The 21,369-nt window shown below is 40.5% G+C and overlaps 1 protein-coding gene and 1 long non-coding RNA gene across 2 annotated transcripts in view; one reads left to right on the top strand and one right to left on the bottom strand.

Moving 5' to 3' along the window:
* Positions 1 to 17,719, top strand: part of LOC114623685 (carboxylesterase 1D-like) — a 30,426-nt gene extending 12,707 nt beyond the window's left edge. The window contains exons 9-14 of the mRNA XM_028770358.1: positions 3,228 to 3,368; positions 3,998 to 4,078; positions 5,023 to 5,170; positions 13,912 to 14,043; positions 14,915 to 14,987; positions 17,350 to 17,719. Coding sequence (XP_028626191.1) covers positions 3,228 to 3,368; positions 3,998 to 4,078; positions 5,023 to 5,170; positions 13,912 to 14,043; positions 14,915 to 14,987; positions 17,350 to 17,533 — 759 coding nt within the window. The 3' untranslated portion in view covers positions 17,534 to 17,719. The remainder of the gene's footprint in view (positions 1 to 3,227; positions 3,369 to 3,997; positions 4,079 to 5,022; positions 5,171 to 13,911; positions 14,044 to 14,914; positions 14,988 to 17,349) is intronic.
* LOC114623690 lies at positions 4,863 to 19,982 on the bottom strand. Its single transcript, XR_003711816.1, has 2 exons — positions 19,730 to 19,982; positions 4,863 to 7,276 (listed from the first exon to the last, which is right to left on the bottom strand). It is a non-coding gene; the product is annotated as an uncharacterized LOC114623690 (long non-coding RNA).
* Between the last annotated feature and the right edge of the window lie 1,387 nt (positions 19,983 to 21,369).

Consider the following 21,369-nt stretch of genomic DNA (forward strand, 5'->3'; position numbering starts at 1 on the left):
CTTCTACTGCCAAATGCTTGGGGAAGGATCTGAAGAGTCTTCACTAAGGAGTAGAGTTCTGACAGGACACAAGGGTGGTGAACAATATAAGGAGCATGTGGAAGCCAAAGAAGCCAGCCTTCTCCTTCTACCCAGGAAACGCCAGCAGTGTGCAACATCTCCCTTCCCCCGTCCCCCTGCAGTGGTTTCCACTTTAGCTGTGAAGTTCTACAGTTCCATCTAGAGCTCTCCTTGTAAACCCTGTGAGAGTGAATTGAGAGCTAGCCAACCATCAATATTTCACCATTTAGCAAGAGGTGATTTAGCAACTGGGGCAAAGCAGTGACACAGAGGATACTCTGTGTCTTTTGTGAGGGCTTCCATTCTAGAGCTGAGGGAGCATAACAGCAGACAAATATGTGGTGTATGTGATGGTAGTCAGAAAACAGAAGATAAATTAGGAGATGGGGACAGAGCTGGCAAGTAGTTTGATATACCCAGAAAAGAGATGGCTTGACTAGGAAGAAAGCCAGATGATGGTACATTTGGAGACAAATATTACAGGCAGAGGAGGGAAGAGCTGCAAAAGTCTGCTGCAGGAAGCCAGCGTGCTCGGAGGGGAGATGGTGAGGAAAGCTAGGGCTTCTGGTTCAGGAGGTGAGGAACGTGTGGTAGCATTTGAAAGGCTTGTGTTTTGATTCACTAAGAGAGAAGTTTTCAGGGAGCTTCAAAAAGTGATCTTATTTATGCTATCTTGGTTCTATTTGTTTTGATTTGAGACATAATCTTACTATAAAATTTAGGCTGTCATTGAAGTTACAATCCTCTTGTCTCTGCTTTTCAATTTTCTGTGAATGGAATCATAGGGCATCATATCTAGCTATGGTGTCTATTTGGACAGCAGTGTAGTAATTTACTGTATAAGCCAGGGGCAGGACAGGATCAGGAAGACCAGGTAGGAATACTTTACATTACAGCGAAGTAATGAGATGTGACTGGAGTCAGGATATTTTTAAAGGAACTTCTGAGATGTCTTGCTGACCATCAATGTCATGATGAAGAGGAGGAAGGACACCATTGACATAAGTCAAGCACTTGACCTCACAGAGTAGCTTTGGTTATTCATGGCTGGTATTAGCAATTACTGTGTGCCTTGTAGTAACTAATCTCAGTCTTCCTTGCATTTGCTGCTCCATGTGGTCCTTGGCTGTTTGGCCTCTGCAGTTTTTCTATTCCTATCTCCGTGTTCTTCATTCATGCCCATTCCTCATAAGGTTAACTGACCTACCTATGTAAACACATAACATGTCATTTTTTTCTGATGACAAAGCCTTTGTTTGGAGACCCAAATGTGTTAAGGACCTTTGCTTTCTGGATTACAGATGTTGAGAAAAAAACAAAACAAAACAACCTTCCTTCATGAGACTAGTACTTGAACACATCTCTGAGTACCAGAGATGGCCATATATTGTAGAGAAAGGGTGTGCTGCCTTCTGACTTTCTCTATAATCCTGTACAGGGCAAGCCTCCAAATCTAGGCCTTTTTGACTGTCCTGAGTGACTTCAGCACACTGACTCTGTTCCTTTGACTTGTGTCCTTCCTCCTGCCTGGAAATTCTTGCCTTTTCCCTTATTTGTATAGAGTGTCCTTGTCCAGATCTTGCTCAGATGGCAAAACAACAGGCTCCTTGTGGCCCCAGTATATTTTTCTTCAGGTGAGCAACTCTTTAAAGAGATGTCCTGCACTGCCCAAATTTTCTAAGTCAGCAGCAACTATGCCCATGGCATACTCTTATTTTGTCAGCCTATTTGATTATGAATGATGCTTGTATTGTTTTTTGTTATGTTTGTTTTACAGTGAATGAAGTCTCAGTTTAGGCATCTTGAGAAGAGAGCTCACGACCTCTAACACCTAACATTGTGTCTTAAAGGTCTAAAGTTTACACAGAGATAAACACACTCAGTCTACCTTCATTAATCATCAATTCTACATTTGTGAAGTCACTTGCTATAATGTATGTGTAATCCCAATTCAACACTTATGACACAGCTTTTGTACCATATGCACTGTGTAGCAAGGAGCTCAAGTCATTTCATGCCTAGGCTTTGATCAGAAGTCAACGAAGAAATACTGTGCCTTCTTGATTTCTTTCTCATATTCAATAATAGCCATTTCATGCTCTACCTTCTTTTCTCTTTTTCTTTTTCATTTCCCTATTTCTCTCTGTTCCTATCTTTATAACCCACATGATCACTGTTCAAAATGTTGCCCACCCTCTGCCTCCTGACAACACTGTATCTTGACAACTTGCACTGTTCCAAGTAATTTCTCTGTTTAAGATGTTCTCAAACATAGTGATGAAGAGCTTCCTCCCCCAGCGTGGCTGAATGTGAGGCACATTACAGAGGAAACACATGTAGGGAGTGAGCTTCCTTCAGCTCTGATGCTTTTGGTTTGAATTCAGTGTTGATGAGGCAACATCACAGGGCATTAGAAAGAGAATAGAGACTTGCAATGCTGTCAGGAGGCAGAGGGAGGGCATCATTCTGAAAAGTGATCATGTGGGTGATAAAATTAGAAAGGAGAGGAAAGGGGGAAAATGAAAAAGAAAAGGAGAAAAGAAAGCAGGATTGCGAATATGAACCAAAGAAATTATACTCACTTAAACTATGATCAGAGATATTTTAAGCCTTTCCTGAACCACCCTTAGTTATAAATTAACCTGAGTTTTAACTAATAATTAATAAGAAATGTGTGTTATACAAGGTGTCACTAAATAGAAACTAACTCATAAAGAAGAATGATGGAAATTGTGTGCCCTGTGACACCCAGGAACAAACTCTTTATTCCTCTTGGAGAAATGGCTCAGCATTTGCTAAGTCAACATTTTCAGCAAGCTTACAGACTTATCTAAAATAACCCAATTAACCCTACGTGACATATTAGGCCAAATTAACATATATCTCTATATTTTTAATTCAACATGTAGTCTAAACTTTGAAACACACTTTTCTAAGATATATTTTTTCATGGGATGAAAATTGGCCTCTTGGCCTCCCTACCACCATCATCTTGGCGGTACTGACCACTGAGAGACTCCTAGACTTCATCCATCTTAAGACACTGAGTTTCTGTGGCCATAGCCACAGGGGTCTTTGAGCTGACCAAGCTCTCAAATAGCCAAAGAAAGCACAGATTTAACAGACAGCACAATATTAGATAGAGGTTAAATTTCTTTCTTCCCTAGAGCTATCCCTTCCTCCCTGCTGTGATTGATGGAGTGGTGCTGCCAAAGACACCAGAAGAGATCCTGGCTGAGAAGAGCTTCAACACTGTCCCCTACATAGTGGGCATCAACAAGCAAGAGTTTGGGTGGATCCTTCCAAAGGTGAGAATGCACAGATTACTTAGATACACTCCACAGAAGCTCAACCATCATCCTCCCTGTTCTGATCAAGGTTTTTCCACCCAAATGACTATCATTCAAAGAGGCTTAAAACTTTCCGTGTAAATTTGTTCTTAGAGTCCTTGATGAGTTCCCATTTCATATCAACCTCAGAAAGTCATCCAGTAATGGGGAAATAGGAGACAGCTAATTTAATAACAATCCCCTACATAGAAGGAACTCAGGGGGGAATCATAGGATCAAAGACATACAAACATAATGTTTGGTTTCATTTCCTCTTTTCATCTGAGTCTGAGAGTGTCAGGGGTGTGGGTTGTGTCCTCTGTCTCTGACCCTTTAGTTTCTATATGACCCTGTCCTGAATGATCGCCCACTGCCTTGAGGAACATTGTAGAATCTGATATGGTCAATACCTTTACTAAATGTCCTCTATGTGTTAGTTGCATTCATTTATATATGTGCATTGCTTTTGTTGACTTTTTCTCAAAAACTTAACTCCTATGCTTTTCGAGACCCGCCAACTCCACCACATTCCACTTTGCTTTGCTTGGTGGATCTTTGGTTCTTTTGACTTCTCCATGATTTACAACACTTAATCATTTATTTAACAGCTTAAGGGCTATCCACTCTCTGAAGGCAAAATGGACCAGAAGACAGCCAATTCCCTCTTGTGGAAGTCCTACCCAACACTTGTAAGACTCTGGGGAGTTGTGGGAATTGGTTAAGAAAGAAAGAAGGTTGGTGGTATTCTCTAATTGCAAACCAGTTTGATGGTGGAAAACCTATGGTTAAGCCTCTACATTTTTAATTTACCCATTTAAGCATCAAGGTGCATTGAACGCATATTTGTGTCTCCCATGTCAAAAATCAGTTGAGTTTTGGATACGTTTTAGAGGAAAAGACTTATTTTTAAAGTTAGCCAAACCAAAACCATGGAGACTGTCACAAACAAGCATCTAGCCACTGGATGCACTAGACTTCCTTATGGAGTTATTTGGATGCAAATCAGATAGGTAGACACCTGGTTACTTATCAATTTTACATTTTTGTTTTTATGACATGTGGCTTCTGTAATCTATAGGTTAATGATATTGTAAGCTTTGTAAATTTAAAGAAAAATCACTAAGTAGTAAATCATATGACCTATGTATTCCTTGCTTTCATTTTCCAAGAAAAGTTAATTCTGAACTTCATGGTGTGGATATAAATTATGTGTTGTCCCCAGAGAACATGCGAAAATAGCAATAAATTACTTTTCTCAAGAGGAGCAGGGGTAAGATTAAAAAAAAAAAAGCAAGCAATGTTCTTCTGTAGGAACAGCTGAAAACAATGTCCACTGAAGAAACGTTTTTGTAATATATGAGGTCTCTTCAGGCATGTTAGTCTCTTCCACTACAGCTAGTGACACAATAATAGTACACAGAATAGATACCTGAACCCAGGTAGCAATTAATTAAAATCAACAGTAAGAGAAAGTGAAGCCAAAGAGCTTAAGTGTTTATTCCAGTCTTCCATGGGCAAACCTTCCATGGAGGGTTTGGTAACCACTGAGATAGTTCAAAATTGATGAATCCTTCTTAACTGGCTGCAGAGGCCCCAACCCTCACGTAGCTAGTAACTTTCTGATTCATTTCAGAAAATCTCTGAGAATTTGATTCCAGTGGCCACTGAGAAGTATTTAGGAGGGACAGATGACCCTGCCAAAAAGAAAGACCTGTTCCAGGACTTGATTGCAGATGTGATGTTTGGTGTCCCATCAGTGATGGTGTCTCGAAGCCACAGAGGTAAGTTTCAGGTGTCAGACAAGAGATGAATTCAATTTCAACTTCTAGGTCTCTGTCCTGTCTACCTCTTGGCATAGGTAGATATGAAAGCTATTGAGATCAGGTCTCAAATGTTGATTCCATATAGCCAGCAGTGCTGTTCTGCCTTTCCTGCTAGGAAAGATCTCTGAGGGAAAGGTCCACATACAGCTTAATTTAGTAGATACTGCTAGAAAACCCCATTGGGAGGTAAGATGATGTAGAGAAAATACAGATTTTAACCTGTGGAGCTGCTCAGCATGTGTCCTTCTTACCTGGACCTGGGGAGCTCTACAGAACAAGGTGAAGGAGTATCTTAGGCTCCTTTTCTGGAAAGGCAAAAGAGGTGTGTGCTTACCCACCGGGAACCATTTCTCACAGGTGCCATGATGTGGTTATCTAGGTCAAAAGACAAGGAGTTGCTTCTCTCCTTCTGTCTTTGCCTGGGTTCTGGAGGTTGAGCTCAGATCATCTCATCTGTGCTTCAGGCATCATTACCTGCTGAGCTGTCCTGACATTCCCTCTCTGATTTATACTGTAGGGTCTTAGAGCTAAAGAACTTTTCTTTTACTTTATCTTTTATTTTTTCTTCACTTTATCAAGAAGGCTTTGGTATATTGTATTCCCATTCTATTTAGTCTAGGATTTTTTTATTTAACTCCTTGACTTCTTCAATGATGCATTTGTCATTGAATAGTATGTTACTTAGGCTCTGTGAGTTTGAGCATTTCTATAGTTTTTCTTGCTGTTGATTCCTAACTTTATTTTGTTGTCAAACGAAATACAAGGAGCCTTTTGATTTTCTTATGTATATGAATACTTGACTTGTGTCCCAAACAATGAACTACTTTAGGAAAGTTCCATGAGAGTGTTTTTTCCTGAAGTGTTTGGGTGAGTCACCTCTAGGTATCTAATTGGTCTATTTATGTTTTCATTTGACTGTATTGCATCTCGGTTTCATTTTCTTTCATCTAGAGGACTTGTCCATGGGTGAGAATGAGGCATTGTTATTACCTGCTGTGTTACGTTTAATAGGTAGCTAATACATACCTAGTAGAATTTGCTTTAGAAATTGTGTACACATTTTTTGGCACAATGTTTAGAATTGAAATGTCCTTTTGTTAGATTGTTCCCCTGATCAGTATGAAGTGATCTTCTTTGTCTCCTCTGACTTCTTTTGGTTTGAAGTCTATTTTGTCTAAAATCAGAATAGCTAGACCCTTTGTTTTCCTGGTTTCAGTTACTTAAAACATTTTTCTCAATACGCTTTAACACTGGAGTGATGTCTTTGTTGATAGGAGGTGTGTTTTCCTGGAGACAAAAAAAAAAAAAAAAAAAGATGGATCCTGTCTTCTTACAGAAGCTGCTAATTGATATTTTTTTGTTTGGATAATAAGGAGCTTCGATGTTATTTTCTAAGGTGTGTTGTATATTGATGCCTCTCATCGCTGTTTCTGTGGTAGTGTTTTGCTTCCTGTTTGCTGACTGCACTACTATCATTTTTTGTTCCAATGGTCCCTTCAAGATGTTCTTCCTACTCTTCAGTCTAAAGCACTCCTGAATGTACCCTTTGAAGAGGTATCCCAGTGCTCATTAATTCCATTAGCCTGCTTCTGGAATGCAAAATTTTGGATTTCCCTTCAAGTATAACAGATATTTTATTGAGTTTGCAGCTGTTGTCTTTCAGAACCGGATATCCATCTTTCTGATCTTTCCTGGATTGAACAGATTCTGTTAAATAATTAACTCTAAATCCAAATGGCCTTCCTTTATATGTCTTGACATTCTCTCTTACATGATCCAATATCATTTTTCTTCTTCTTTTTTTTTTTTGCACTTCAATTATAATATGACAGAGAGAGTTCTTTTATTTTCCGATATTTGGTAGATCCTTATCTTCTATTTGGTGGAACTCTTGTATGTTGATAGACACGTCTTTAGATTTTGGGGTATTTTCTCCTATGTGTTTATTGACAATATTTTCTGTGCTTTGTGCTTGGAAATCTCCTTATATGCTCATTATTTACATATCTGGTCTTCTCTTGAAGCCCTGGGGCTCTCAAGTTTCCATCTCTCCATGCTTTGGGTCTGTTTATGGGGTTTAAAAAAAATGGTATCATTAAACTTAACTGACTGCTCTGATTCCTCTAGCTTTTCTTCAAGTCCTGATACTTTGTCCTCCTCATGATCTGGTCTATTAATGCAGTTTCCCACTGAGCTTTAACTTGTTGCAATGAGTTACCACTTCCAGTATCACTTTAGCCTTCCTATTGGAAACCACTATTCCTGATACTTGTGTCTCCATTTGGATTCAGATGATGTATCTGGGTACTGGTTGGAGAAAGTTATGTCTTACAGATTGTGTAATGGTGTTCCATTATTAATTAGTGAAATAAAGAAGGAGTGGTGAATATGGAAAGTGGGTAGACATAAGTCAGAGGGATGTATAAGTGATAAAAATATTGGTGGTAAAAGGATGACTGTAGTGTGTAAGGAAGTGAAGAGTAGAAGGTTTCCCAGGGTACAGAAAGCTGAGGGACAGCCTCAGAAGGTCTATTCTGGTAAGGCAGAAGGTACAATATAGTGTACCTTCTGAATGAATGTAAAATGAATGTAAGAGATTGCAAATAATTATATGAAAGTTCAATTATGAAAAGAACTAATCTTTCTGAAATGTCATTAAAAATAAATAAAACAAAGCAAAACCAACAATAAAGAAGTCACGTACTGATAGTGAAATCCTGTCTTCAAAAACAAAACAAGGAGAGGCAGAGATGTAGGAGGATGGAAAGCCACGCGGGTATGGAGAGCAGTGCGGGACTCTGGGGGGATAACTCAGGAGACGAAATACTTGCCCTCAAAAATGGAAAGACTTGAATTTGGATCTCCACCAACCAGAAATCTTCCAGTGTACCCTAAACCACAATTGGTGTTGGCAGCAGGCTTCTAAACCCAATGACAAAATTCATCTTGCACTCAGTGTTAGTGCCTGGAGCAACACTGCTGGTGTTCGCATTTGAACCTCCACTTCAAAAATCTGGCTTTGATCTTCAGCAGCAAACTCAACATGAAGACCACAGCCCTATTCTCAGGGGAAAGTACTCAAGCATTAGCTTCCAGGCTGGTGTCTAAGGAAGAACGGAGCTGTAGGACCCCATACCCTGGCTTTTCGGTGGTTCCACTGTGGTTAATTTCTTTCCATGACTTTAGAGAGTTTTGGTGAACACAGCAACAAGGACTCCACTCACCGAAATCATTTGGGGAACTTGGACTTAATTCTTACACAAAAGAGCCTGGTGCTGTTAGTTCTGGCTGACTCTGCTTGTGAGTCATGGGCCATTTCAAGCACCTGACTGAATTCGGATAGCATGAAGCTAGCTGGCTGGGTGTGAACCAATGGAGTGGTTCCCTGCAGAGACAGGCGTTGGGAGAGGGACGTGGGGCAGGAGCGCACACAGCTAAGGGCACCACGCAGATCTCTTCTCAGCCAGTGCTCCCTGAGCCCCTGCAGCTGGGCTTGGCAGGCTCCTTCCAGCTATGAATCACGCATTTGATAACAGCCAAGACATGGGCCAGCTGCTGGGCTCTGGCTTATCACCCCACAGTCCCTTTTGTTTCAGTTCTGAAAAGGCAAAAGCCCACTGGGGACAGCATTGGAATGACAAAAGCCAAGAGCAATGTTCAGGGGAGATGGAGGCCTTGTGTCCTTTTGGTAGGCTAACCATTCCTTAGCAATGCCCAGCTCATAAGTGCTCCTACAAAGGAGCTTTATACTGGGGCGCAGGCTGGGGAGTATTGCTCTGCTGGGGGGTATTGTCACATTCCAGGACACAGGCCCTGTGAGGTCTGGAATTTCTCTTTTGTGGATAGTTCTCTGAAAGGGGTAAAAAAAAAAGAAGGTGGCAGAGAGACAATATTCTGAATGTGTTTCTGCCAAGAGCATGCGGGAGCCCTGGGAAAGAATGCTACACGACAGGGCCCTGTGTGGTGTCTGTGTGTCTGTAAGTGGACACCACTCCCTTTGGTGACCAGAAAATGGTCTGACATTCACGTGGTTAGTCTGGCTTTCACTCAAGTACCCCTGTGGTCTGTGGACCCAAACAGGAATTCATTAATACGGGTGACCTGCTACCGTTGCAGAAGAGGTTTTACTGTGGTGTCTGATGTAAATACTGCAAAATTATGAATGGCATAATAATAGCCTCTTTGTTTACCTGCCTTCTCTGCTCCAGAAGACTTAACTGAGTCTTGGTATTTGAAAAAGCATTCTACCTTCTTACAACATTTCTCTGCTTCGTGGAGAAATCTGGACAGGTAAGGTTAACAGAAAATTAATGTTTACAAAGGTTACATGGATGAAGAAGGGTGCATTCAAACCTTGAGTCGGGCTGGTTGTCTGCCTTGCACTCTCTGCTAAGCTAAGTGCCAGTGCACCATGTATGTGATTAAGCGTTTACTGGTAGAGAAAAAAAAAGTCAGGTATTGGAATTATACATAAAACAAATATATATGTGCACACATAATCATGCACATAACCTGAAGACTAGTCCAAATTCTTCCCTCAGTGTTAGGGTGGAGGAGGTTTTCTCCCACTACTACAAATGTTCTTTATATCAGCTTCTTCAGTAGAACAGACACACATGGGAGGCTTTAAAGATCAGTGAAATAAAGCTGTGTGTCCTTTGTATACTGAGAGAGCACTGAGTTCTGTGGCTCTGTGCTCCTTTGTAACTAGGTTCTGGTCCAGGCTCCCCCACCCCACTGGGCAAAGCCTGCCCCACTGACTCAACACTGAGTTGGCCTATGTGTCACTCTCATGCTTTCCCTGAACCATTTGCAGTCTGATCCTGGGAGTCTTCTTTAGAGGAATGTCTGGTAGGGCCCCTTACTCTTTCATTTTGTTTGTTTTATTGGTTAATTTTTGTTTACATACATTTCTAACTTTTGTATTTTTTTCTACAAGCATACACGTAGGTGCATACATGCCATGCACTTAGAGGTAGAAGGACAACTTATGATAGTTGGTGATCTCCTCTTCTTGGAATTGAAGACAGAGCATCTGATTTGACAGAAAACAGCTTTACCTGCAGAATCGTCTAGTCTTCCCTTATGTATATTTTTAAATAGACACACACCACATGTGCAGGTTACAAGCACATCCCCACCCCATGGATTGTCTCTATGCATAGCTAGTAGGTTTTGTTGGTGCGAAAACTCTTAGACTTGCTGACATCCCATTTGTTTCTGTTGCATATCGGAACTTAGAGCAAAGTGGCATACTTCTTCCTCATGATCCATCTTGCATTTGCTTTCACAGCACCTTAGTTTCTCTAAATTTATTTGTTTTTGAAATTACATATGTAAGATCTATGTTTGCATTTTCCCCTGTCTTCTTCCCTTTCTTCTCTCCCAATTTCTCTCTTCCCCCCACTGAATCCTCTAGACAGGTAGATTATAGTTCTTCTATATGCCTGTACATGTATGGCATTCAGCTACATTCTGTAAACTCAGGAGATCAGGATTCCTTAGCCCTAAATACTGGCTAGTGTTACAGGTCCTGACCCAGGAGTTGAGTCACTTGTCAATCAAGACTTGTCAATAATTTGGCATGCTCTTCTCTAGCCCCTGCCCCTTTCATGTCGCCCCAGCTCTTGCCTTCATGAATTCTGAAAATCTTCTTCCCACACTGACTGTTCTGAAGCTGTTGAGCCATGTCCACTTTTGCATCTCAGCTGTCTCTGCAGCTGATGTTCTCTTCCATCTTCAGTTGTTCCTGTCTTGCTGTCTAGGGCACTTCCTTCTTTATGTGACCAGCTCTGCCCACAGACTGACTAGGCACAGACTGAAGAACTTTTTAGTTGTACCTAATGTTTCACGACCAGGGGCATCACTGGAAAGTCTATCCCAGCTGACTCGAGTATACTGTGCACTGTGTTTCCCTTCAGGGCCTCTATTATTTGTTTTATTTATCTAATGTCTCTGATATGTCTGTTTTTACAATTGTGTGTTGTGAGTGTGTTTGCCATTGGTGTGTTGTGAGTGATTTGACCCTGTCACTGATGCTCTAAATCTAATTCTGTTCACGCCCTTCCCCAAGGAAGTTCTCATTCTGTAACCCAAACTACTCTAAAACTTACCACTACTTGTACTACTAGCACTACTAGTACTGGGATTACAAGTGTGAGTTAGCAGGCCCAGATTCTTGCACTGTTTGATCTCAACTTTCTGTCTGATATGATGGCAGTTACCATTTTTGTCTATTTTTTTCTTTGTATGTAATACCTATTTTCATTGATTTATTTCTAATCTATGTACCTCTTTAAAGGTAAGGGGGTTTGTGAGAACCTGTGCTTGGGCTGTTTAAACATGCTTGCTGACAGTCTTTTGTATCTCAGAAGATAACGTTTGATAGCAAGCACTTACAAGTACTGTTTTGGAATTGTTTGGCTGTTTTGTGGACATGTCCCTCCTTTCTTGGTGACTTCCCTTGGGGCTTTCTGCTGCTATGTAAGAGCATGTCTTGAATGTTTTCTATATTTGTTTTCTATTTCTACTGAATGGTTGTGGTTCCTGTCTACCCTTAGGCTTTTGTGTAACCTCTCTCATTAGATTATATTAGGCTAGTAATATTGTAACATTGATTCTGGGTAAGAACTCTCTATTTTTGCCTCTGAAAACACACACGAGCATGCACGCACGTGCGCGCGCACACACACACACACACACACACACACTTTTCATGTGCTTGATATCAGAATTTGCATCATTTGGGTAGCAGTTTATTGTAAATCTAGTATGTTGATGATCTATCCAGGTATAAACCTCAGCAAGAATTTTCTGCTGACCCTTTATGATGTGAAAGATAAAATATTGTCTCTATCACCACTAGATTCCTAGTGTGTCCTGCCTACGGCTCTCTTTACCCATATGGCTTTGATGTCTCATGCTATTTATTGCTATCTTGGATCTTTAGTTTAAGAGACTGCTTTAGCCATTCCTGCTAGGTATGTCCAAAAGCAGTGAGATACACAGCTTCTGAATAAGAGAACTGCTATGTCTCCCTCACTTCTGAGGACTCCTGGCTTGAGCACAGTACTCAAAGCTGGGGGTTACTTTCTTCCAGCACACTGCCTATATCACCCTCCTCTCCCTGCCCATGAGATTTCCTCTAAGACACTAGATGTAGGTTTAGTCCTACCTTGACTGTGAATCTCTTCTCTCTCATGCTCCTGGGGTTTTCCCTTCTTCTTGGTGATTAATATTGTGAGTAATTTGTATCCTGGCTACAATCAATGGGAAGCTGCTGTGCCTCCTGATGTAATGCTGGGACCTAGCCCAGGGTGGGAGCATTTTTCAGCTCCAATCTCTTGAAATAAATCTTCTGTCACATTCCAATTTATCCCCCTCTGTAAATACTCCCATTTAGATGCTTAGCATGATGACAATATCATGTTGTCTTTGCTTCTTGTAAAATTCCAACTTAAACTACAAAAATATTTGCGATTGTGATAAGAAGAACTTTTATAAGCATCAGGAGTTCAGGGGAAAAACAGCTTGAGCTGTACAGTCTGTAAAACATGTTGCCTCATTCACAAAGATCTGCATAGCTGAAGTCTGCATTCCTTGACCTTGAAGAGCTGCTTCTGAGGTGGACTAAGGTCATGAGACTGACCCTGTGGTCAGTCTGAGACACAATCAGAGAGATTATTCTTTATCTCTGCTGGGATGGCATATGTTATTTAAATATTCTGTAGGGACTCAGTGGGCATATCCCTTGGCACACAATGTCCAGAACCTGAGTTTAGATTCCAGAACCCCTGTAAAGGTAGAAGGGAGAACTGACTCCAAAGTGTAATCCACTGACCTCAACATAGTGTCACAGAGAACAACAACATGACACATCATACTCATATACCTTACTAGTAACAAATAATGTCTTTAGCTTGTGAATGAGTATCTCATAATGTGAAACAATGATAGTAGTGTATGAAAAATATATAATATTATTGCAAATGTGTATAAACAAAGTTAAGAATTTTCCGTTGGTGTGAGTGGAGCGGTGTGTGTGTGTGTGTGTGTGTGTGTGTGTGTGTGTGTGTGTGCTTATTTCTTACTATCTCTTAAGGGACAAAACTCCCACTTTGCTGCTCTGGAACCTGAAACATTCCTGAGTTACGCCACTGCAGACACTATCCCCTAATGAGAATTCTGCAAATTTCTGAGGTTCTAAGGTTGAGAGTGGGAACATGGAACTGTCCATAAGAAGCAGTGATTGGCAGTAACAATATTCTGTGAGCAAGAAAACACTGAAGCATCTTGGCCCATGGACAGGACATCTCTGGTGGTGAGAGAGGAGACAGAGAAGAGGAGGAGCAAGTCAGAAGACAAATTCTCTTTCTCTTAAGCTCCTTCCTTTGATGAAACCTTGCATCTTAAAAGTCTAATACTTCCTGAACAAGAAAGTAGCAGAGTATGAAACATGAGCTACAGTCTTTGCATTTCTGTGAAAGAAAAGAGATCATGCTTATTCAGTTTGTGTCCATATTTGTGGTTTTAACTGCCTTTATTCCAACCTGGGCAGATGTGCAGCTATGATCAAGTCTCTGGGCTTCCCTGAAGCACTGGGCACATAAACAGGGAACTCCGTGCAGGGTTTGAGGTCTTGACACCAAGCACGTGTGTAGTGGACATTGTGAACTCTGCATGAATCCATGTCTCCACAGATGCTGGAGCCTCCACCTACATGTATGAATTTGAGTATCGCCCAAGCTTTGTATCAGACCTGAGACCCAAGGAGGTGTTAGGAGACCATGGTGATGAAATCTTCTCAGTATTTGGCTCTCCATTTCTAAAAGGTAATGTTTCTTTGCTGCCTGTAGGCTGGGTATTAGGAGGCCTAAATTGGGTCCTGCCTAAACCCTTGTCCTCCTTTCTCTTTTTCTCCACAGTTAGCTTTCCAGCCACCCTGTACCTGTGTTCAACTATACTTGGAGTCAGTCCTGAGCATTCACAAACATGAAGGAAGCTTGTGTTCATTCATGTGTCCCCAGCCATAGTTACTCTCAGAATCATGACCCATAGTGCCAGTAATAGAGGAGATAGGCGAGCCATAAGCTTCATACTGAGGGAAGAGTGGCACTGATGGACTTTCTCCAATAAGAGCATGCTCAGATATGAGTGAGGACACAGTTAATTTCTAACCCTGAACAAGGGCTATCATATTTTACCCATCTGTCTATCTATATATCTGTGTCATATGTTTGTTATCTTTTGTAATGTGATACTTATGGGAAGATTTCGCAGCTATCTTCAATGCATTGCTTTTCAGTAGTTATATGTAACTAACAATTTAACAAATGTTTCTCTGAGCCTTTCCCTGTTTGGGAATGTCTTAGGAAGTTGGGAGAAAAAGATTAAGGAAAGACCCAAGAGCAGCCCTACAAAAACTGAGGAAACTCACAGTTGTGGTTTTGGGTCAAGGGTGACAAAGGAAGCCAGTATGTGGGGAGCTATCCTTAACATGAATTTTAGACTATCAGCCAGCATGTTCTTAGAAGGTTGGTTTTAACACAGTAAGATGGGTAAAAGATCAAGATTCTGATATTCTAACAAGGTCCCCAGGTGATAAAAATGATCCGAATCCCTCCTGCTATGTCACTGCTAAACAAACAAACAAAAAGCCACTTGGTAAATAGTTGAAGCTTACTTACTCTTTCTTCCCAACAGATGGCGCCTCAGAAGAGGAGACCAACCTCAGCAAGATGGTGATGAAATTCTGGGCCAACTTTGCGCGGAATGGGTGAGTCTTGTAACAAAGAAGGGACAGATCTGGGGGTATAGTGTCAAACTTGTTGGAGAGGGGTGTTTTCTAATGTTTGAGTAGCCAACCGCCTGTATCTGTGACCATAGCATTCCAATAAAGGCTACAGTAATCATATTTAGAGGTGTGATGAGCTTTTGAGATAGTGAGGAGATGTGAATTTTGGCTTATAGATTCGGAGGGTTCAATTCTCTTTCATTTGACCTACTTGCTCAGGTTTTTTGTCAGTATAGAACAGTGTGGATTAGTGTAATGCCTAGATTTCTTTGTCTCTCCATCTCACTGGCAGACAGTAAAGATAGAAAAAAAGAGGAGGGTCCCAAGACACTCATCAGTGTCATTCTTTGGGATCAGTTACTTTCAACTAAGCCTACGTTTTAGAGTTCCCACTATGTCCCAGGAGCACTTTCAGCTGAGAATCAAGTACAAGATGGCTTCCATGTCTGGTATCCTGACATCTTTTGGTTGGTGTGAGCTCTGAAAGACTTAGGAAGCTCTTTTTCCAAAGGCTTTGGCTCACACAGCCTCTCTTGGGTTGGTTGTGCTCATGGCCTGATCAAACCCTAGGTAGAAGGTTCAAGTCCTGTTCCTCCTAACTCACTAGACTCTCTATACTGAGTCACATTAACTTTACTCTCATGGCTTTAAGCATCCTGGTTTTTTAATAGTGTTAGCAGGGACTGCAAACCCGTCTACACACTTGATGGCCCCAGCTCTTTCCTTTGCAATCTATGCAGAAGCCTTGATGACCTCACTGATCTTGCATTCTGCAAGCTGTCAAAACCACACCCATCTGGATAGCACCAAGGTTTATCTATGCTGTTAGGTGTCCCCAGATTCTATGGGCCATCCTCTACAATAGTCTCTGCTTGTCCAAACATGAGGGTTAAAAAAAAATCAGAGAATTAATTCACCATGGTCACCCTCATGGCAAGGACCTCTAGTAGAAATTTCTCAAAAAAACGTTTTTGGAAGAAGATCATATCTTTACATCATATGTCTATGATAGCTGTGGTCTTAAAAAAATGACAAAAAGAAAGACAGGGCCAACTCCTGCGAAATCCCTGGAACAGCTTTTATTTTCATCCTTAGACATGCAACTCTGGCTTCTCTTAATGAGGCAATCTCCTTGACAATGGCACTCTGCTTCCACAAAGCCTTAATCAGAGTCCTTGGCTATGTGGTAGGGGTCTTGAGAGGGTTGGTCTTTGTGGGTTTGCTTGGTTTTTGTTGTTATTGTTTGGCAAGATTATGTGTTTCTAATCTTCATGTTGTTGGATTTGCTTGTGAATCTCAATGCAAATATAACTAAGATCAGAACAAAACAAACCTAGTTGTTCTACCTGGATGCTATTGTATCTTCGAATGTCCTCCACCAGTGAATACTCTATTAACTGGGGATCTTTAAACTCAATACCCCATAAAATCCGCTGTGAGAATGGATCATGAATGGCCTCTGATCTAGATGTTCTTCTCTTCTGAACCATCTTGAGCTTGACTTCTCTTCCTTTCTTCCCTATTAGAACCTTCAAGAATCCCACATAAACCCCACTCACTGCATTATGCATTCTATACAGCACATTCCAAACTTCCCAAACTCCTTCACAAACCAGTAAAAAAAAAAAAAAAAGAAAAAAGAAAAACAGTTCTCCAGAACCACGAGATTGGGGGCAGGGAATTAATCTCACAGAGATCTACTTTTTAGGAATATTTTTAGTACTATTCCTATGTGTTTTCATCTTTCAATTGCTGAGACAAAATGCCCAAGTTTCATCAACTCAAAAAATGAAGGCTTAATTTTGGCTCTGACTTTCTCTTGAAATTTTCACTTTGAGCCTGTGACAAAGTAGACTGTGGTGGCTTTAAGTGAGAACCTGGTTTCTTGGCACTCAGGAAACCGATTTAGTTGTACTGCTTTGTTTTGTTTGCTTGTTTGTTTGATGTGTGTGTGTGTGTGTGTGTGTGTGTGTGTGTGTGTGTGCAGTCTAGAAGCACTGAGATAAAGGACTTGGAGACACAACATGGTGCAAAGCAGACCTTCAGTGACCCACCCCTCCCAAGTAGGTGCCACCTCCTGATGCCTCCATTAGCCCTAACAGAAGAATTAGCTGAGCATCAGTGTCAACACATGAGCATTTGGAGGAGAGCTAAGACCTAAATAACACAGGACTTTTTAAACATGAGCAGACTGCCCTAGGAGGTAAAGAGTTGGCACAGGTGGCACAGGTATCAAAGGTAGCTTCTTGGCAGAGATCCCCAAGGTTTACTTTAAAAAATCTAAGCAGCATAGGTACAACACAGTTGCTTTGGTGAATTTCTTTTCTTTTAATTCTGTTCACAGGAACCCTAATGAGGGAGGGCTGCCCCATTGGCCAGAATATGACCAGAAGGAAGGCTACCTGAAGATTGGTGCCTCAACTCAAGCAGCCCAGAGGCTGAAGGACAAAGAAGTGGCTTTTTGGTCTGAGCTCAGGGCCAAGGAGGCAGCAGAGAGGCCATCCCATAGGGATCATGTTGAACTCTGATCAGGAGGGTCAGCTGTGTTTGAGAACCTGGAGCCCAAGAAGTATTATTCCACAGAAGATTTTGTAGAGCAATAACACTTCTTATCTTTGAGGCTATAACCTTATATGGTATTTTATACAAATGTTTTAAAGAGGCAATATCTATCCTCTTCAACATGTAAAAATAAAACATTGTTATGAAAATCAGACTTTGGTCAATATCTGTCATGGCAGGTTTTAAAATTAATCTATGTTCCTCAGAGAGGGACATATGAAGAGAGAGGAACCATAAAAAAAAGTCTCTACAGATGGATGGAGAAACAATTATCCTGAAAACTAAAGGAAGACAAACATGAAGGAAACATGAGCTGTTGTAATAAATTTTTATGGGAGATATGAGCAGCATCTACTTACCCCAGATAGAGCGTGAAAGAACAGAGTCAGAGTAAGAGAGGATTCCACTGAGTGCACTTTGATTCACTTTGTATTTGGTTTATTTAGCATAAGTCAGGAGTTACTAACAGGATTACTTAGAAAACAGCTCTGTCTCCAAATACCTTTCCCAATAAAGACTTCCCCATAGCTGCATCAATGTAATCCCTCCTTTGGTTAACTGTCCACCCTATGCATAATCTAGCACCTCCAAGAACCCAGTACAACGCTGACAGAACTGCACAAAGATTGTATGAGGATACAGAGAGTGGCTGGACTCACAAATGATAGTCTAGTGACCATCTGAATCTCTTTGTCTTTTACAGGATCCCGAGGAACCTTTTACAGATATTCTCAGCCTCTCTGATTAAAAGGCTGTTGTGCCTAGGAGACACTTTATCACAACAGATTTGAACAAGTCTCACCATCCCTTTCCAGGGAGATGGTCTCATAAATATAATGAGAATGACCAGAGTTTTCTAAGTGCTAAAGGCAGTGTGTGGTCTAAATAAGAATGCAGAATTGATTGAGAACCACAGACCCAAGAAGAAGCTTACATTCTTCCCAGACTCCTCTGCAGATGTCTACCAGGTGTTTATGAATAAGTCTGAGGACATGTTGCAAGACTCTGATAAAATTTGTTTCTGAGATTCAGGCACAAAGCACACTACTATTCCCTTTCCATAAGGGAACCATACTCTGTCCACATGGGGGAATCTACAGATATCAGATGAAGGCTTATTGCAGCCAAGAGAAAAAGTTATAAAGTTCTAAAACCTATTGCATGAACAGAACATAGTACTGGACCTAAGTCATCAGAGGGATTTTAGTGCTGCTGAGAAACAGGGTCACTGAAAAGACTTCATATGACTCACCCAGGGTTCTAAGTTTAAGACAAGACAACAACTATATAACCTACTTCTCACCAGTGTTGAGTCAGTAGATGCCCTATAGCAACTAAGAAGTCAGCTGGTGGGTGCACCAGAGTGGGAGGACTCTCTGGAGATGAGAAAGCAAGGAAGAGTAGTATCAAAGGAGTGAGGCAGAATTATAGTGTGTCACTTTATTTCAAATTTCATGTAACATACACTGCAGTGTGAAGTTACAGTGTGATGGTTCAAAGGTATGTACTGAAAGCTCAAGTCAACCATTAACAATGTTTCAACCTTTGATCATTGTCTTTCTGCATCTGCCTGACCTAACTTCATATGATATTCCTCGGTTCCATTTATTCATCTTTTTGCAAAGCACATGATTTTATTCTCAAGCATGAGGAACAGTATACATATACAATGTGTATACAGCCCACATTTTCATTATTCACTCTCATGGGTCCAGATGAATAAGTGGGCAAATGGCTAAGGGATAAACACTCTCCTTTTGGGGAAATAAGAAAGAGCAGGTCATACTGTATGGCCGGAAAAAAATTTAGAGATTCTAGGAGGCAAGAGAAGGCTAGAATGACATCATTTGTAATTTTTTCATTGATATCAAATCAGATTAAATATTAGTAGCTAATCTTTAATCATGGTATGAGTCTAAAAGGACAAGTAAGGGATGCTCCAACTTACTCTTTTAGCTGAGTTCCTAAAGTCTGGATTCTTGGTAGGATAGAGTTATGAGGATTCCAGAAGAAGTAACATCACCTTGGTACAACTTATGAATGTGCCACCACCAGCAAGTCCAACACTGCCAAGACTATTGCCCATGCTGACCCCTCTGTGGCCATGCCAAATGGACCAACGAGGACTTTCTCTTTAACAGCTGAGTGGACAACACAATTACCTGGTAAGAAGAAGAAAAGATTGCATCCAAGGTGGTGGAGTTGTCCAAGGCCATCTGGGAGCATCCAAAGTCCACATGGACTGGAAATGAAAATCTTCCCAGCAGTTGACTCCTCACATATGGCATGTGCATGGTAACCCATGGGAACAGCATGTCCTTTGAGAAATGCCAGACCCTGAAGGACAAGATCTTCAGATATCTGCTCATGGTTGGACTAGGCTCAAATTTTGGTAAAATTTCCAAATAAGAGATCAACAACCTTTTGAAATGGACAGAGTTAAACAAACAGTGATTCATGAATTTTGAGGTACAAAAGGGCATGTCCAATAAATGCCCACCAACCCCCATTTGTAAACATAAAATTCTAGAAAAGAGCTCTTGTTATTCCTTCTCACTCTGTGACTCTTATCAAATTATTACCAAGGTACAATTACCATCCTGCTGTTCATACAGATTTGTAGATTCTTTTGCAAAAATTTGATTCAACTATGAATATATGAACCAGACCAGAAATTGTTATAAGAAAAAAATTACCTTGTGAAATTTGCCATGCTGTCTCCACTTGGTTCTGTATTAATGATTGTGATGATGAAAAATAAAATTATTACAGGTACATGTAGTCTCTTATAATTGCCTGCAGGAATGGTTGGAGGATGCTATCTTTGGAGGATTTGGGGAGTGGAGCCATGTAGGTAGTAGACCACCTAACCCGATTCTAATCACTCCCAACTTTTGATCACTTAATGACAACCCTAACTTTCTGGAAGAATTTTTAAACTTTTTATACTAAATTTTATCTATAATGATATTATAATTTATTTCCATGTGTATCATATTATTAATACATCGGTATTAATTAAAACTAATTAATACCAACTAATAATAATTGATATTAATGATTAATATTAGTAAAGAATAGTTAATATTGATATCATTTATAACTAAAGATGATGCTAATATTAATAATGCTAATAATTACTGCTGGTTAATAATTTATATATATTTGTGTAATACATTCATATTCAAGTGTGTTTCTTTCTGTGTGTATATGTCTTGTTTCTGCTGGTTCGTGCATAGGCCAACAGAAAGTCATGGGAACCAAACCTGGATCCTCTAGAAGAGAAGCCAGTCCTCTTGACCACTGAAGCATCTATCTACCCCTCCAAGGGGGTTTGAATTTTCTGTTTGCACCCATGATTTAAGTAGCTGTGGGCGCCACCTGCTGCTATTTCAGTTTCAGCAGTTGTGGGTGAGAAGAAAAGGGGTGAACCCAAAGCTATAATAAGGAAAGAGACAGAGAATTAGCCTACATAGTAGTATGACAACTATTATCCAAATGCAATAATAGTAAAAAATATTAATAATTTAAATAATATAAACACTAAATGATATTGCAGTTAATGAATCAATGTAAACAATTACTGTAAATTTGCTACCACAGCAAATTTTGTGCTTAGTAAAAATGACACTTCTTCTCATCATTTTTAAATACTCTTTATCAACAGTATTTATCATATTGTAGAATGTCACTCAAAAATAAGACAGGGAGTGAGTGAGATGGCTCAGCAGATAGACGTTATTGCTGCCAAGCCTGATGACCTGGGTTGAGTCCCTGGGACTCACATGGTTGTCCTATGATC

This window comes from Grammomys surdaster, unplaced genomic scaffold (assembly GCF_004785775.1).
Source record: "Grammomys surdaster isolate TR1022 unplaced genomic scaffold, NIH_TR_1.0 201, whole genome shotgun sequence".
NCBI lineage: Eukaryota > Metazoa > Chordata > Mammalia > Rodentia > Muridae > Grammomys > Grammomys surdaster.